The sequence below is a fragment of the Somniosus microcephalus genome, chromosome 7 (genome assembly GCF_052327205.1).
Source record: "Somniosus microcephalus isolate GS21.2 chromosome 7, FLI_Smic_1.0, whole genome shotgun sequence".
NCBI classification, from domain to species: Eukaryota; Metazoa; Chordata; class Chondrichthyes; order Squaliformes; family Somniosidae; genus Somniosus; species Somniosus microcephalus.
The window spans coordinates 175,890,714-175,909,887 of NC_140993.1; the positions used below are offsets into that span (position 1 = coordinate 175,890,714).

Here is a 19,174-nt window from a genome sequence, read left to right on the forward strand (position 1 = left end):
GTTTAGGATTCAGCAAAGGAGGACAAAGGGACTAATTAAGAGGGGGAAAATAGAGTATGAGAGTAAGCTTGCAGGGAACATAAAAACTGACTGTAAAAGCTTCTATAGATATGTGAAGAGAAAAAGATTGGTGAAGTCGAGTGTAGGTCCCTTGCAGTCAGAATCAGGGGAATTTATAATGGGGAACAAAGAAATGGTAGACCAATTAAATACATACTTTGGTTCTGTCTTCACAAAGGAGGACACAAATAACCTCCCAGAGATGTCGGGGAACATAGGGTCTAATGCGAGGGAGAAATTGAAGGAAATCAGTATTTGTAGGGAAATGGTGTTAGGGAAATTGACGGGATTGAAGGCCGATAAATCCCCAGGGCCTGATAATCTACATCTTGGGGTACTCAAGGAAGTGGCCCTAGAAATAGTAGATGCATTGCTGGTCATCTTCCAAAATTCTATAGACTCTGGAACAGTTCCCATGGATTGGAGGATAGCTAATGTAACCCCACTATTTAAAAAAAGTGGTAGAGAGAAAACGGGGAATTATAGACTAGTAAGCCTGACATTGGTAATGGGGAAAATGCTAGAGTACATTATAAAAGATGTAATCGCAGAGCACTTGGAAAACAGTGACAGGATCAGACAAAGTCAACATGGATTTACAAAAGGTAAATCATGCTTGACTAATCTACTGGAATTTTTTGAGGATGTAACTGGTAGAATAGATAAGGGAGAACCAGTGGATGTGGTGTATTTGGACTTTCAGAAGGCTTTCGATAAGGTCCCGCATAAGAGATTAGCGTGTAAAGTTAAGGCACATGGGATTGGGGGCAAGGTATTGACTTGGATAGAGAACTGGTTGTCAGACAGGAAGCAACGAGTTGGAATAAACGGGTCTTTTTCCGAGTGGCAGGCAGTGACCAGTGGGGTACCGCAGGGATCGGTCCTTGGACCCCAGCTATTCACAATATATATTAATGATCTAGACAAGGGAACTAGATGTAATATTTCCAAATTTGCAGACGACACAAAGCTGGGTGGGCGTGTGTGCTGTGAGGAGGATGCCGAGAAACTACAGGATGATTTGGACAGGTTGGGTGATTGGGCAGAAGCATGGCAGATGCAATATAACGTGGATAAATGTGAGGTTATCCACTTTGGTGGCATAAACAGGAAGGCAGATTATTATCTGAATGGCAATAGATTGGGAGAAGGGGAAGTGCAACGAGACCTGGGTGTCCTTGTGCACCAGTCGCTGAAGGTAAGCATGCAGGTGCAGCAGGCGGTTAAGAAGGCAATATGGTATGTTGGCCTTCATAGCGAGAGGGTTTGAGTACAGGAACAAGGATGTCTTGCTGCAGTTGTACAGGGCCTTGCTGAGACCACATCTTGAGTATTGTGTGCAGTTTTGGTCGCCTTATCTGAGGAAGGATATTCTTGCCATGGAAGGAGTTCAGCGAAGATTCACCAGGCTGATACCTGGGATGGCAGGAATGACGTATGAGGAGAGATTGGGTCGATTGGGCTTGTACTCGCTGGAGTTTAGAAGAATGAGAGGGGATCTCATTGAAACTTATAAAATTCTGGCAGGACTGGTCAGACTAGATGCAGGGAGAATGTTCCCGATGGTCGGGGAATCCAGAACCAGGGGTCACAGTCTAAGGATAAGGGGTAGGCCTTTTAGGACAGAAATGAGGAGGAATTTCTTCACCCAGAGAGTGGTGAACCTGTGGAATTCTCTACCACAGAAGGCAGTAGAGGCCAATTCATTAAATATATTCAAGAAGGAGTTGGATATATTTCTTAAGGCTAAAGGGATCAAGAGGTATGGGGAGAAAGCAGGGACCGGGTACTGAACTTGGATGATCAGCCATGATCGCATTGAATGGCAGAGCAGGCTTGAGGGGCCGAATGGCCTACTCCTGCTCCTATCTTCTATGTTTCTATGTGATTGGGCAGATGCAGTATAATGTGGATAAATGCGAGATTATCCACTTCGGTGGCAAAAACAGGATGACAAATTATTATCTGAACGGCAATAGATTGGGAAAAGGGGAGATGCAATGAGACCTGGGTGTCCTTGTGCACCATAGAAACATAGAAGATGGGAGCAGGAGTAGGCCATTCGGCCCCTCGAGCCTGTTCTGCCATTTAATGGGATCATGGCTGATCATCCAAATTCAGTACCCTGTCCCTGCTTTTTCCCCATACCCCTTGATCCCTTTAGCCTTAAGGTAAGCTGAAGGTAAGCATGCAGGTGCAGCAGGCGGTTAAGAAGACAAATGGTATGTTGGCCTTCATAGCGAGAAGATTTGAGTACAGGAGCAAGGATGTCTTGCTGCAGTTGTACAGGGCCTTGGTGAGACCACACCTTGAGTATTGTGTGCAGTTTTGGTCGCCTTATCTGAGGAAGGATGTTCTTGCCATGGAGGGAGTTCAGCAAAGATTCACCAGACTGATACCTGGGATGGCAGGAGTGACGTTTATTTAGATATATTTCTTAAGGCTAAAGGGATCACGGGGTATGGGGAGAAAGCAGGGACAGGGTACTGAATTTGGATGATCAGCCATGATCTCATTAAATGGCGGAACAGGCTCGAGGGGCCGAATGGCCTACTCCTGCTCCTATCTTCTATATTTCTATGTATGTAAGACCTCTCTCCTCAGCAGAGAGCAGATGGCTGCTGCATCTGAGAATGCAGCAGCCATTCTCTCATCTCTGCTGCTGAGATGAGGCACCTCTGGATCCTCAAAATTTGAAGCCTGCAGAAAGAAGCAAAGGTAAGGAAACTTTTTCCAACACTTTACACTCACCTCTCATACTTACCTGTCCACACTTGCATCCATCACTCACCTCTACAGCTGACATTTCGACCCCTCCCACTCCCACAGACCCACTGCTCGCCTCGCTGACCCTGGCAAGGTTCGCAGCAGTCGGGAAGCCCGCAATTGCAGGCGTAAAATGGGGAAAAGCCTCAAAACTGCTTGTTAACTACCCCCTTCCCACCTCGAGGAGACGGGTCCCTGCGCAACTCGGGGACCCGCCTCCCGGGAAGATGGCACGGAGGCGGGTTGGGAGCGGGGTCGGTACCCGCTCCCACTTTCTGCCATTTTCCTGGCAGTCCCTCCTCCATACCCGCCTACCCAGGGCTGGGAACATTCCCTCCGATGATTCCTTGTTGGGAGTACAGTTCCAAGGGCACTATTGTCCTCTGGTGCTTTACCTAGATGCAGGGAAAGAGATGGGCAGAACTTCTGCCTGCCGCCTCAACTTGCCACTGATCCTGTCCTAAATCCTACGGATTTAATAATAGGGGCAGACACCCGCAGTGATGCAACAGGGCGCCAGACCCACAGAGGCTCTGTGACCTCAGAGTGGCAGAGACCCAGATTGGGACAAAGACAAAGTTAGTTAAAAAAAATCTCAAGGATCAAAGAGATAACTTCACTTCAAAGTTTCAAAATGATTAATCCTGGAATCCCACAAAGCATTATTCACACGTCATACATTAGAAGTTAAAATCATCTTTGCTTTGATCCACTGCCAAATCACCAGGGTCCACACACCACTTTGCTTACGGCTCTTGATACCATCGCCGCCTCACCACATTGCCCACTACTTCCCTCTGAAGAAAATGTGGTCCCACTCCCCTGAAAACTCCTTGAGTGTAGTGCCAGTGACTGCTGCAGGTACCCAGAGGGCCACATTAATGTCAATTATGTTGGAAAATAGAAAAGTTGCACTTGAGCAACAGAAGAGCTACATATTGGTTACTGGTGAGCTAGTGTAAGCTGGATGGCGTGGAATTGTTTAATGCTTGCTATCATCACCTTCTAGTGTAAGAGAGTATGATATTGGAATCTATTTTCTCTGTTAAATGTTGTTTTTCTTACCTGTCACAGCTATTGCACAGAAAAATGAGAATGGCCAGGAGCAAAAAGGCACAAGCAATGGCAAGCAGACCCCAGAGAATGAGTTGGTGTTGTCCACTGTTAAATACCCCTGGCATAGGTCTGACAATGTCAACAGAATTTGGAGCCATTAGGAAAAGGGTGACAAATTCCTACTGCCCAATGACATCGATTTAGAAATTGTTCCGTAGTACCTGTAACACAAAGGACACAAAGAAATCCTGATTAATTGCATTACTGACAGATTTTTAAAATGGGGGAAACTTTTGCTTACCTTGAGTCAAACACTGGACATTCTTGAGTACAATAGCGTGAGGGCAAATGAAGTAGGTAATTTATTGCACATAACCTATATTGCTTCATGCATTCTAGACATTCTAGGAAAGATCTGTGATGCACTTTAGGATAAGTGCACGTTAATTCCCTTAGTGCTACTTTTTGAGAGGATTCAAGGATTAATTTGGGGTGCAATGCCAGAGAGCTGCTTAACCACAAAGGGAATGTTTTCTGGATTCCACTCTCTGCTTCATTATTAAAGAACGTCACATCTCCTTTGAAATGCTGAACTTTAAGTACTCTACATTGCATTTGACACAGGGCAACTGTGACTGAATTGATGGTGTACTGATCTACCTATTATGTTGACAGTGCTGGATTTTGCATAAGGAGCCATAAACAACAGATTCTTCCAATGACAAACAGTTTCAGTTAGAAGTCTCATTCTGTAGCATTATTTACAGTGGATTTAGAATTAATTCCAATTCCCTTTATTTTAATTATTAAAATCAATCTGTTCAGAAAAGTGCAAATAACGACGCCAGCTTGTGTTTTTCTTGGTCCTACTGAGTAAATTAACATTTACAGGAGGTTATTTTTTTTTAAGAAGAAAACAAAAGCTGTGCAGCTGATTATTTTTCAAAGAATTTTGAAACTACCCATTACTTATAACTTCCAAAATAAATCTTCTGGTGACCCTTTTTAATGGGATCACAACATTACAGACTTTGTAAAACAGCTAGTTTGAACAAATGTGTTCTGACAATGGAATATGACTGAGCAGAAGTTTTAGGCAATGGTTCCTTGGCACACAATGAAAGAATTTCCATTGTTCCCCTCTCAGGATCCAACAATGCATATTCTCATTGCAAACAGCTATTAATGCATTGGAATCAGAGTTTGATTTACGCAAATAAAAATGAATCACAGAATCTCAAATACTTTTGCAGATGAACATACTGAAGTTGTTTTATATCTCTCTAGATTTATTCTCATCTTGATTGGCTTTCCATGCATTTCCTGTTTGAAGTATTTATTTTCTGTGAATAATAAGTTCAGTCACTTTGAAGTTTTGTCTCCATGCTTCATTGTCCTTAACCTCAATCTGGGAAGTTACAGCGTGTCACTGATTTTGCCCAATTATCTTATTGTATCCTTTAACTTTTCTTCCTGATGCCCAGATTCATTTTGACTGCAGAAATATTTTTGACTCAACCTGATCTGATAAGTGTTTGAAGTATCTATGTTTTCAGTGAAGAAATAGTATGAATCCACAGCAAATATTATAAACAATAATTATGAATAACAAGTGGGGGTGGGGGTGGGGGTGGGGGTGGAGGGAAAGAGAGGTGGTGATCATTTTCCTGCCTCCTTTTGCTTCTAGAGGGCCCAGCAGTTTATTGTAGCTTTGCAATGACCAAAGTCACAGTTAGTTGCTTCAGTTTGAATGTGTATTCTTAGAATAATAGAATGGTTACTGTAATGTATGTACCTTTAAGGGGAGAACTACTTTTTACAGCTCCTGTATACTGTAGTACCGGCAGTGACCACACCTGTATATAAACCCTGAGTAGTGATCTGTACAATTAGTTCTAGAGTAACCCTCATTCAGTAAACACCTGTTGATCGTTCCCTGCAGTCTCTTGTCTAATTATTGAAGGACACAACATCAAGATACACGGATCTAACATTGGCGACGAGCAGATTCAAACCTACCTGCAACTCTGCATCACCTCCCAGGGATTCGCTCCTGGAGAACAGTGGAAGAAGGCCGAGTCCAGAAGCACAGGCGTCGACAACGAGAAACCCCCCAGTCATCCAGCGGAGCTTTGGGCATCGCAGGGGAGGCTGTCGAGAGCCAGGTTTGGCTTTCCAGTCACGGTGGTCCAGCGAAACAGGCTGGCAACAGGTACTGCGCAGACCCTTCCCGGACAGCGGCGGCTAGAGCCGACCGACGGCACAGAAAAAGGCAGAGCAGCGTCGACGGGGGAGAGTTGAGAGGGTAGAGCGCACAGGGTGCAGCCAGTGTTCAGGACCGAGCGGCGTCAACGGGAGAGAGAGAGGTGAGAGAGCGCAGAGCGCAGCCGGTGTTCAAGGGCCGAGCAGCGTCAGCGGGGAAGAAAGGAAAGTGCGGGAGACGCCATTTTAAGCCGCAGCGGGGAAGAAAGGAAAGCGTGGGAGACGCCATTTTAAGCCAGTCTAACCACACCCAAAAATGTCGAAGAGTGGCAGTATCACAGCGTTCGACAATGAAGTCGAAGATTGGACGACATATGTCGAACGCATAGAAGTATACTGCAAGGCAAATGAAGTGCCAGATGACAAGAAAGCGCTGGTATTGTTGAATTCAATGGGTGCAAAAACGTATGGCTTACTACGAAACCTAGTAACCCCAGAGAAGCCAGTAGAAAAGGATTTTGAAAACATAGTATCAATCCTACAGGACCACTTAAACCCCACACCGCTGCTGATAGCAGAAAGATTTAAGTTTCACAAAAGGAACCAGCATAAAGATGAAAGTAATGCTGAGTATTTAACGGAACTGCGCAAGCTATCGAAACACTGCCAGTTTGGAGCAGGACTAGCAGATACTTTAAGGGACAAGTTTGTGTGTGGACTTCAAAGTGACGGAACCCAGAAACGGCTTCTATCAGAAAAGGATCTTACGCTGGACAAGGCTTTCAGCATTGCAGTATCACACGAAGCAGCAGCATGGGGCGCGGCAGAGATACAACGGAGACCGCAAGAATATGGCACAAATGAAATGTCATACGGAACAGTGAAGTGCTATCGCTGCGGCAGAACAACACACGACCATAATGATTGCTGGTTCAAGGAAAAAGTGTGCAGACAGTGTGGAAAAGTAGGACACATAGCAAGAGTCTGCAGGTCGGGAAAGAAAACCAGCAGCAAGAAATCTCCACAGGAGAAGTACAAGAAGGTACATAAGGTGACGGAGAGTAGTTCAGATGAACAGAAAAGTGATACAGACTCCGGAAGCAAGGAGCTGGGTTGTCTGAAACTACATAATGTGATCAAAACAGAGGATCACCAAACTATCTGGGTCACACTCAAGATAGCAGGAGTCCAAGTGAAAATGGAATTGGACACAGGATCAGCCCTAACAGTCATAAACCGAAGGGACTACAAGCGGCTATTCTCACACATACCCTTGAGAGATACAAAGATTGTCTTGAAGACGTACACGGGGCAAAAAGTCTACCCCAAAGGAAAACTAAGGGTGAACGTTATATATAACGGCAAGGAAACACCAAAAATGGACCTATATGTATTGCCAGATGGAGGACTACCACTACTAGGACGTGAATGGATCCGGAAGATACAGCTAGATTGGCATTCCATACAAGCACTGACTGTAGATGCCAAAAAGGATGACAACGTCACACCTGGACGACTGTCAAAAATGCTAACTGACGCACAAGAAGTGTTCCAGCAGGGACTTGGAACACTAAAAGGCATAACAGTGATGATCAAAATAGAGGAAAATGCAAGCCCAAAGTTTTTTAAGGCCAGACCGGTACCTTATGCGATCCGCCCAGCCGTCGAAGCAGAGCTGGAAGGTTTGGAACGTTCAGGAGTACTGTCCGACGTGGACTGGAGCGAGTGGGCTACACCCATCGTTCCTGTAATGAAGAGGTCATTGAGTAATACGCCTGGGGAACCAAAGAAGGTTCGCATCTGTGGGGAATTTAAGGTGACAATTAACCCAGTCCTTCACACTGTACAATATCCGCTTCTGCGGATTGAAGATATTTTCGCCTCGCTATCTGGAGGGAAACGCTTCACTAAGATTGATCTGGCCCAGGCGTACCTGCAAATGGAGGTAGAAGAAGCCTTGAAACAGTACCTCACGATCAACACTCAAAGGTCTCTACCAATACAACCGGCTGGTGTTCGGGGTAGCATCAGCTCCGGCTATTTGGCAAAGGGCAATGGAACAAGTCCTGCAAGGGATTCCAGGGACCCAGTGTTATTTGGACGACATCCTGGTCACGGGCGAAAATGACAGTGATCACCTCGCCAACCTGGAGCAGGTGCTCACTAGATTGAAGGAATATGGGCTCCGAGTTAATTGCCACAAATGCGAGTTTTTCCAGAAGCAGATCTCGTATTGTGGCCACGTTATTGATAAAGAGGGGTTACATAAGTCCCCTGAAAAGATTGAGGCAGTAGTCAAGGCTCCAGCACCGGAAAATGTGTCACAACTGAGGTCGTTCCTCGGGCTGGTGAACTACTACCATAAGTTCTTGCCGAATTTGTCTACCGTACTACACCCACTGAACACCCTACTGCAAACTGGGGTACCATGGAAGTGGAATGACGAATGTAAACGAGCTTTCCAGAAGAGCAAAGAATTGATCACATCAAAAGAGGTGTTGGCTCATTTTAACCCAGCACTACCAATTCGGTTGGCGTGTGATGCATCACCCTATGGCATTGGAGCGGTGCTGTCGCACAAATTCCCGGACAGCTCAGAGAGGCCAGTAGCCTTTGCGTCTCGGTCACTAACCTCAGCCGAGCGTAACTACGCCCAGATTGACAGGGAGGCCCTCAGCCTAGTGTGGGGAGTGAAAAAGTTCAACCACTATCTGCACGGGCAGAAGTTCACCTTGCTGACTGACCACCAACCACTTGTCTCCATCTTTACTCCAAAGAAGGGCGTTCCGGTTATGACTGCGCAACGGCTACAAAGATGGTCCCTTTTTCCATCAGAAATCGAGTATAAGGGCACGAAACAGCATGGAAATGCTGATGGGCTATCATGCCTGCCACTGCCTACTGCGGAGGAAGCACCAGCAGTGGATCCTGTCGAAATATTTCATTCAACTATAATTGAATGCTTGCCAGTAACTAACGCTGGTATAGAGAAGGAGAGCCGAAATGACCCGACACTGTCTCGGGTATATGATTTGACGGTGAAGGGATGGCCAGCACATGGCGACTCACTGTTGCCAGCATTCTCATCCAGAAGAGAACAGCTGTCAGCATGCCAGGGGACCTTGATGTGTGGATCCCGAGTGGTAATTCCACCCAAGTTAAGGGAGAGAGTGCTCAATGAGCTTCACGAAGGTCATCTGGGAAGGGTGAAAATGAAAAGCCTTGCTAGGGCTTATGTGTGGTGGCCGGGGATCGATCAGCAAATCGAGGACCTGACAAAGAGCTGCTCAGGATGCCAGAAGGTCCAAAATGCACCACCACATGCCCCTCTACACCCATGGGAGTGGCTGTCATCTCCATGGCAACGGGTGCATATTGATTTTGCTGGTCCATTCATGGACTCAATGTTTTTAATAGCCGTGGATGCGCACTCGAAATGGTCTGAGGTGATCAAAATGTCCTCCACCACCACGGAGAAAACTATTGCAGTCCTACGGACCATTTTTGCCAGGAACGGCTTGCCAGAGCAGATTTGCTCTGATAACGGACCACAGTTTGTGTCCGAAGAGTTTCGAAGATTTATGAAAAGGAATGGGGTAAGGCATTACACATCCGCCCCGTATCATCCAGCCACAAATGGATTGGCTGAGAGGTTCGTACAAACCTTTAAAAAAGCAGTAAATGCCATGTGCGATGACGACATTCCACTGCAGCATAAGGTGGACAATTTCCTGTTAGCCTACAGAAATGCGACACATGCAGTCACCAACCAGGCCCCGGCCATGATGTTCTTTAACCGAAGGTTGAGATCTCGTCTGGATTTGCTCAGACCAAATGTACGAAGAGATGTTGAGAATAAGCAATTCCAGCACATCAATGAGAAGCCGACAAGGAGCTTCAATGTAGGGCAACCTGTAACGTCCGTGTGTAATTGAGACACGGACTGCAGGAGTTGGTTATAACAGGTGTTTACTGAATGGAGACAAAACTGGAACTACTATACAAAGTTACTACACAGGCTTATATACAGGGGTGGTCACTACTGGTACTGCAGTATACAGGGGCTGCAGAATATAGTTCCTTCTTCAAAGTACATACACTACACAACCAGTCTTGGCCCGCGGCTACCGAACAGAGAAATGGCAACCAGGAACGATATGCACACGGCAGGGGCCACTAATGTACACAATGGATGTTGGGGAGAACATTGTGAGACGCCATGCTGACCAGATCCTAGAGTCACAGGAACGAGTCAACCCCATGTCTCGGCCATACGTACCTGGTGAGGAACCCGACGTACAGGTCGCATCTAAATCAGAAACAATAGCATTGGAAGCTGATGAATCAACTGACGACAGGGTGTTAGAATCGCCTCCGCACCAAGAGCGAGACACTCGGGAAAGGCGTTATCCAGAAAGAATCAGGAAGCCTCCCCAAAGACTGAATTTATAAATAGACTATTTTCAGCTAATGTTGCATGTTAAAAGTGTTAATTGGAATTAGTTTGATATTTAATTGTTAAATGAGTGTTATGGTACTGTTAATCTAAAAGGGGAGGAATTGTAATGTATGTACCTTTAAGGGGAGAACTACTTTTTACAGCTCCTGTATACTGTAGTACCGGCAGTGACCACACCTGTATATAAACCCTGAGTAGTGATCTGTACAGTTAGTTCTAGAGTAACCCTCATTCAGTAAACACCTGTTGATCGTTCCCTGCAGTCTCTTGTCTAATTATTGAAGGACACAACATCAAGATACACGGATCTAACAATTACAGCACAGAAGGAGGCCATTCAGTCCATCAAGCCTGTGCTGGCTCTCTGCAAGAGCACTTCAGCTAGTCCCACTCCCCCACCCTTTCTCCGTAGCCCTGCAAATGTTTTCCTTCAGGTACTTATCCAATTCCCTTTTGAAAGCCACGATTGAATCTGCCTCCACCACCCTTTCAGGCAGTGCATTCCAAATCCTAACCACTCGCTGTGTAAAAAAGTTTTTCCTCATGCTGTCTTTTGGTTCTTCTGCTAATCACCTTAAATCTGTGTCCTCTGGTTCTCGACCGATCTGCCAATGGGAACAGTTTCTCTCTATCTACTCTGTCTAGACCCCTCATGATTTTGAACACCTCTATCAAATCTCCTCTCAACCTTCTCTGCTCTAAGGAGAACAACTCCAGCTTCTCCAGTCTATCCACGTAACTGAAGTCCCTCATCCCTGGAACCATTCTTGTAAATCTTTTCTGAACCCTTTCTAAGGCCTTCACATCCTTCCTAAAGTGCGTTGCCCAGAATTGGACACAATACTCCAGTTGAGGCTGAACCAGTGTTTTATAAAGGTTCATCATAACTTCCTTGTTCTTGTACTCTATGGCCCGTACTTTCCGATCGGAGGCCTCCAATCTAAAAAAAAATCTATGCCCTTACCTGAGGGCTCCAGAGGTCTGGCCATTTCTGCTCCTGGGCCTCTCCACGACAAAATGCGCAGGGCCCACGTATCCCAGGGGCACATGTGGTTCGCAAGCGTCCCTGAGATCACGTGTGCCATGGGGAACCAATGGGAGAAGGGAATCTCCCTTCATACTTTTGACAGCTTAGACCTGTCAAAAGTATGAATGGAAATCACTCCAAAAACACAAATTTTAATCACGTTTTTAAAATTAGTTAAAATGAGATTAAATTAAATATTTTAAACAAAAATTTATGTTTTTTACGGGGCTAAAAATAAACTTACCACTTTTTAAAGTATTTAAAAATTATAAATGAGTGGGGAAATTTAAAAAAAACTTTTTTTTAAACTCTTATGCTGGTAAAAGCAGTCCTTACGCCTGCTTTTACCAGGCGTAAGATTTTTAAGGGATTTCAGCGGGCGGAGGTTTTGCAGAAACTGGAACTCTCCACCCGCAGAGGCCCTTCTCCAGGGCAGGCGTGCGATCTTGTCAAGAGGATTCTTGACAGATCGGAAATGCCAGTTTTCAGTGCATGTGCTTCGCATGCCTGAAACCGGCACTTGCAAGGTCCCTATGGATGTGTACACAGCTCGTACACACCTGTAGGGATCGGAAACTACGGGCCAATGCCTCTACCTATGAAGCCCAGGATCTGATGTGCTTTTTTTATTCGCTTTCTCAACCTGCCCTGCCACCTACTTGCTGTGTGGTACTGGGTGATTACCAAATCATACACCACATAATGTGTAAACATTTGGGTGCAACTTTCATATTTATAGACCAGCGTTTTATACATATTTGAAAGATTTGAAAATCAGTATTAGGAGGCAGCAGCCTGTGTGCTACTGACCTACTTAAAACTTGAGTTGTTGACTGTACAGAAGCCTGAACTGACTGAATTACAAGGCTCACGTGATAATCATGGATGAGAAAGGGCATTGGCTCAATGTAATTCCATCCATCCAGACACATCCTATCATGCAACCTGCAAGTTCTTAATTATTCTGATTTTACTCCAGCATGGGTACATGCTGCCTAAACTTTATCGAAAGGTTTCTGTGTGATTAATAGGTCACTTTGAATAAGTTGATCTCACTATGGTTACTTGCTCAAACTAGCCTCAGAGATCCAGTGCCTAGAGCTTGCTTAATTTAACACACCAATGAACTTACTCTGCAAATGCAGAAGTGTTCACAGTAATAAATCTATCACTTGATTAGTGTGTTTACTCAGCAATCATCACTGGGAAAGGTACTTCAAACGACTGTTACAGTCGATGTACATAATAGCATATTTTGTATTATGTTCTTAAGAACATAAGAAATAGGAGCAGGAGTAGGCCATTTGGCCCCTCGAGCCTACTCCGCCACTCAAGATGATTATGGCTGATCTTCTACCTCATTTCCACTTTCCTGAACTATCCCCATATCCCTTAATATCCAAAAATCTATCGATCCCTGTCTTGAATATACTTGAATATCATGCCCAGCAAAACATTGAGACTATGAACAACTTGTGGACATCTATTTTGCACTTTAAGCAATGTTTATCGGGTTCACTTCATTTTAACAAGCTGAACATCTCTAGTGAATTGGCCTCTGTGATTTCAGGTTATAGTGTGGCATAGTAATTTATGTATACAAAATAGATAGCAACAGCCAGCAGCTCACCCATGTTACAGAACAAAAGCAAAATATATCCGCCTTCTTCACACATCTGTGCTTTTTTTCTTAATGGCCAAAGTGGAATAAGAAACTAAGGGGGAAAAATTCAGTATTGTCCTGTTTAGGGCGCCATTATCGGCCGTGCGCAAAGTTTAGCGCCTGGCGCTAATTATCGCCTCCGACAGCAAACTTGGCTTTTATCGCCCCTGGAGGTGATTGGAGCGCTAAATCAGGCGCTTCACACCTGTCTTAAGGCACAAAGGCCGAGGAGCGAGGCGCTACCTCAGAGCGCTGGCGAAGCAAGGAAGGGCAAATCAAAATAAACCTGCAAAGTGCTGCTCAATATTCAAAACTCCTTCACACAGCGTTGAATCTCTCCAGAAGTCTCTCTCTCTCTCTCTCAGAATGCGTGGTGCAAAAATGTCGCCGACAAAAAAAGGCAGGAAGCGGTCGCTTTTAAATAGCGCTCCCCTAGTCCCTTTCTGACAGCATAATGCTCCCCTCAACCTGTCGTTGCTAGCGGCAGGCGGTAAAGCAGGGGGCGCCACTCAATATCCGGTCCGGGGCGTTAACAGGGCGTTGCGCACTCGACTGACGTCACAATCTGCCGGCGCAGGAGATCGTGGCGGTAGTGTTTAGCGCCGCCGCAAAATGTCTAGTTAACATCGCCGCGCCCGGGCGCTAGTTGCTTTGCGCCCCATTAGCGCCCTCTTAAGGCGCTAACGGGAGGCGCAACCAACTGAATTTTTCCCCGTAAGTTTTTTGGTGTTGACAGGATAACATCAGAGTCAGATCCACTACACTCTCCTCAGATTGGCACCGGCACACAGTACTGTTTGACCTCCTTCTGCCAATGAGGTGCAACATAACGGAAGCAAAAGGAAAGAAAATAGTTTTTCATCAGAAGGAAACATTGCAGGAGATTACTGAGCAAGGAGCTATATGCTGTCAGTCAGTCAAGAGTTGTTCAATTACTTGCCATCTTCCTCAGTTGGGATGGCTGTATGTAAAGAAAATTCTCAATCATTCTTTTCTCCTACAATCTAGATGGGGCAGAGGGAGGTGGTGGTATGAGTGGAGAGAAAGTGCGAGAGAATGCGATGTAGACAAACTTTTTGTTGTGTCATCCCTTCCTCTTACAATCTACACACCTTTAGATCTAAAGCTGCATATCCCCTAATCACAATCTAATTTGTCTTCTCTCACAATTTAAAGCGCTTTAGTCAAACTATACCTTGAATACGGTGTCTAATTTTGGTTGCAAAGAGACAAGGGAGCTATTCAACCACTGGAGGCAGTGCAGAGAAAAGCCACATGCTGATCACTAGTGTCGGGAGTATGTTATCAAGAAAGACTGGAGGCGCTTGTGTTCTTCAGTCTAGAAAGGAGGCATCAGAGAGGTGATCTTCATGGTATATGAGATCGTTTAAGTGTATAGAAAAAGTTAACCCAGAATATTACTTTAAATTTTGGGAGTAGAACAAAGAGACACAAATTCAAACTAGAGGAAGGCAAATACAGGACTAAAATCAGGAGATGTTCTTTACACAAAGAGTGACATCACATGGAATAGACATCCAGGTAGATAAATGTAGGAAAAAAATACTAGAATAATTTAAGAAACAATTCAATGCTACACTGGGGATATTGGGATCTCTCGGGATAAATGAATTAGATGAACTGAATGACCTTCCTCATCCATAATTATTCTATGATCTTACTCTTTTCAAACATGTCCTCTACTGTGGACTTTAGCTCTTCAACTTGGTTACTCAATTAAAAGAAAATGCAATACTAAAAAACAGTTCCTTGGATACTGTTCGTTCTATTTGGAAGAGACTGAGCTCATGTTTTCTCTTTGTTCTGTAACCAAAGATCCAAAAAAGACCTACTATGCAACAGAAAATGGCTCAGAGGGCAATTGTTTCAAAATGAAACTTGCGTAATAATCAAGCGGGTGTTTTAACACATTGCGGAATTGTTATATGCTAAGGAAATAGGAAGTAAAGACCCTTGTGTTGATGATTTATAGAACACCTTTAATATGGAAAATATCCCAAGGTGCTTTACAGATGGAAAAATGAAAAGAACAGCGAACCATGGTGGGAATATTAGTAGGGGTGAACAAAAGTTTGGCCAAGTACACTGGTTTCAACAAGGCCTTTGAAGGTGAAGTGAGAAATGGCGAAGGGGTTTAAGGGAGGAAACTTGAGGGTAGGGTAGAGATAGTTGAAGTCGCTGGTGAGGCAAATAGGGGGAATGTACAAAAAGCCAGAGTTACTGGACCAGAAGATAAGGAAGGGGATGCAAATCTGGAGGAAGTTACAGGGATAGGGTGGGGCACGTCTATAGGGGATTTGAAGTTGATGACAAGGATTGTAAATTCTATGGGCTGGGGGAATGGAGCCAGAGTAGATCAGCAAGGAAGGTGGTTTTGGTGACTAGGCTTTGTGAAGGACAGAATACGAACAGGTGAGTTTTGGTTGTAGTTTATGGAAGGAGAAGGATGTAAAGCTGGCAAGAAAAGTGTTAGAGAAATTGAAAGACATGGGTAAGGGTTTCAACAGCAGCGGGAGCAAGGTAGTGGCAAGGCAGGCAATGTTACAGAGGTAGAAATAAACAGTGATGGATATGGAGTTTGAAACTCAGATCTGGGTCAAATAGGATGCCGAGATTTCATATGGTCTAATTCAGCTGATCAAATGATCAGGCGGAGGGGGTGGGGAGGGCGGGGGTGGATGAAGTCAGTGGCAAGGAAGTAGAGTTTATGGTGAGGATCAAAAATGATGGCTTTGGTCTTCTCGATATTCAGTTGAGGAATTTTGACTCATCAACAACTTAACTTCAAACATGCAGTGAGAAGGTGGTGATGGTGAAGTTGATGTAAGTGGAGAGGTAGAGCTGGGCGTCATCAGCATGCATATAGAAACTGATGCCATGCCTGTAAATGATCTCACCAACAGGCAGAATTTGGATAAGGAAGAGGAGGGAGGTAAGGATAGATACTTGGAGAATTCCTGAGGTAACTATCCAGGAGCAAAATGAAGCCACTGCTGGAGATGCGCTGGCTGCATTGGGACAGGTAGGTGTTGAGCCATTCAAGGGCCTTTCCATAGAGATGGGCAACAGAGGAAAGGTTGTGAAAGATAGTGTCAAATTTTTTTTTTCCATTCATTTATGGGATGTGGGCGTCGCTGGCAAAGCCAGCATTTATTGTCCATCCCTAGTTGCCCTTGAGAAGGTGGTGGTGAGCCGCCTTCTTGAACCGCTGCAGTCCATGTGGTGAAGGTACTCCCACAGCGCTGTTAGGTAGGGAGTTCCAGGATTTTGACCCAGCGATGAAGTATCGGCGGTATACTTCTAAGTCAGGATGGTGTGTGACTTGGAGGTGGTGGTGTTCCTATGCGCCTACTGCCCTTGTCCTTCTAGGTGGAAGAGGTCACGGGTTTGGGAGGCGCTGCCAAAGGAGTCTTGGCGAGTTGCTGCAGTGCATCTTGTAGATGGTACACACTGCAGCCACGGTACGCCGATGGTGGAGGGAGTAAATGTTTAAGGTGGAGGGTGGGGTGCCAATCAAGCGGGTTCCTTTGTCCTGGATGGTGTCGAGCTTCTTGAGTGTTGTTGGAGCTGCACTCATCCGGGCAAGTGGAGAGTATTCCATCACCCTCCTGACTTGTGCCTTGTAGATGGTGGAAAGGCTTTGGGGAGTCAGGAGGTGAGACACTTGCCACAGAATACCCAGCATCTGACCTGCTCTTGTTGCCACAGTATTTATCTGGCTGGTCCAGTTAAGTTTCTGGTCAATGGTGACCAAGGATGTTGATGGTGGGGGATTTGGCGATGGTAATGCCGTTGAATGTCAAGGAGCGGTGGTTAGTCTCTCGCTTGTTGGAGATAGTCATTGCCTGGCACTTCTGTGGTGCAAATGTTACCTGCAGGACATTCCTGGGCAGTTTTCCACATTGTTGGATAGATGCCAGTGTTGTAGCTATACTGGAACAGCTTGGCTAGAGGCGCAGCTAGTTCTGGAGCACAAGTCTTCAGCACGATAGCCGGGATGTTGTTGGGGCCCATAGTCTTTGCTGTATCCAGTGCGCTCAGCCATTTCTTGATATCACGTGAAGTGAATCGAATTGGCTGAAGACTGGCTTCTGTGATGGTGGGGACCTCAGAAGGAGGCCGATATGGATCATCCACTTGGCACTCCTGGCTGAATATGGTTGCAAACGCTTAAGCCTTGTCTTTTGCACTCACATGCTGGGCTCCACCTTCATTGAGAATGGGGATATTCATGGAGCCACCTCCTCCCGATAGTTGTTTAATGGTCCACCACAATTCATGACTGGATGTGGCAGGACTGCAGAGCTTTGATCTGATCCGTTGATTGTGGGATCGCTTAGCCCTGTCTATAGCATGCTGCTTCCGCTTTTTAGCATGCATGTAGTCCTGTGTTTCAGCTTCCCCAGGTTGGCACCTCATTTTTAGGTATGCCTGGTGCTGCTCCTGGCATGCTCTTCTACACTCCTTATTGAACCAGGGTTGGTCCCTTGGCTTGATGGTAATGGTAGAGTGAGGGATATGCCGGGCCATGAGGTTACAGATTGTGGTGGAATACAATTCTGCTGCTGCTGATGGCCCACAGTGCCTCATGGATGCCCAGTTTTGAGCTGTTGTTGAGAGATCGAGAAGGACAAGGAAGGATTCTGCACTCACCACAAGAGGATGTTTTGTAACTTATGCCAGGCTGTCTTACTGATGGGAGCAGGGTGGAAAGCAAGACTAAATAGATTTGAATAGATAGTTTTGGGAGTGATAAGCATGGAATTAGTAGGTAACAACATATTCAAGGGCCTTAGAGGAAAGGGAGGTTAGAGATGGGGGAAGTAGTTAGAGGGGATGGATGGGTCACGGGTGGGAATTATGAGAAGGAATAGGTGATTGTTGAAACATGGGACATGTTGAAACATCCAGAAGAGGCAGAGAGCTTGATGGGATATTAAGGCTAGCTTAGCATATAGTATAGGGAGCAAATACTACAAGATAGTGCACATTTGTTTATTAACACGTATTTTCTTTATATATTCACATAGGTAATTATAATTAACTTATGAGGCAAATGAACTAGCTTGGCAGAGAGCTTGATGGGAAATTAAAAATTAACTTAGCATATTAAATAGAAATCACATATAAGCTTATGAGAGAGCTTGGTAACAACAGTAACTTAATTGAAGTATTGTGCCTGGACCTTGAAAAACTTTCCAAAAAAGAGCTTTTTATAACAGTTGCCTGGGAAACCAGATTAAACATGCAGCTGCAAACAGTGTAATAGGAATTGAGGGTTTGTTTCTTTTCTAAAGAGCAGGGGATGGACAGTTGGTTGGAGGAAGGTGGGGCATGTGGGATGCCACAAAGCAGAATCTGTTACAACATCACAGAAAAGCTGATTAAGGGTTGGGAACAGACGAGGTAAGGGGATGCTACATGCGGGATAGCCTAGGCCTTGGTTCAGCCTGGACACCATGGGAAAGTACTGAAAGGGTGGTGTAATGTTAAGTCAGGTGACAGAAGGAATCCAATCAAGGGAGAAGAAGCAGATTCGAGTTTAATAAGGAGATAAGGAACATATAAAAATTGACATTTTGTGCTAAGAAAAATTAGTGCAGCGAGGGAATAGTGAAATACATGTCTACATTTCTGCACTCGTATCTGTTTAATCTACTTTGCTTATAAAGTGTTTTGCATGCTGACTGAAGAAATTAAGGTATTGAACCTGAAGCAATGACTATTTTCATTACTACTCAATAAAGAGACAACATGGATCTCTTTACCTACATCAGTGATGACCAAAGTCTTGAAAGAGGAACGTTGCCTGAGCAAAAGGTGTCAGAAAAGTTAATTGCGTGGTCATGATTTGGTTGATAAGGAAGAAAGCGTTGGGTCTCATGGAAAAGATGAGTTTGGACAGGACAGGACCAGACAG

At 45.0% G+C, this 19,174-nt stretch overlaps 1 protein-coding gene across 1 annotated transcript in view; it reads right to left on the reverse strand.

Annotated features, from left to right (window-relative positions):
• pag1 (phosphoprotein membrane anchor with glycosphingolipid microdomains 1) overlaps positions 1–19,174 on the reverse strand; it is a 162,534-nt gene that overhangs the window by 60,835 nt on the left and 82,525 nt on the right. Inside the window, exon 2 of the mRNA XM_085993238.1 lies at positions 3,892–4,103. Coding sequence (XP_085849364.1) covers positions 3,892–4,040 — 149 coding nt within the window. The 5' untranslated portion in view covers positions 4,041–4,103. The remainder of the gene's footprint in view (positions 1–3,891; positions 4,104–19,174) is intronic.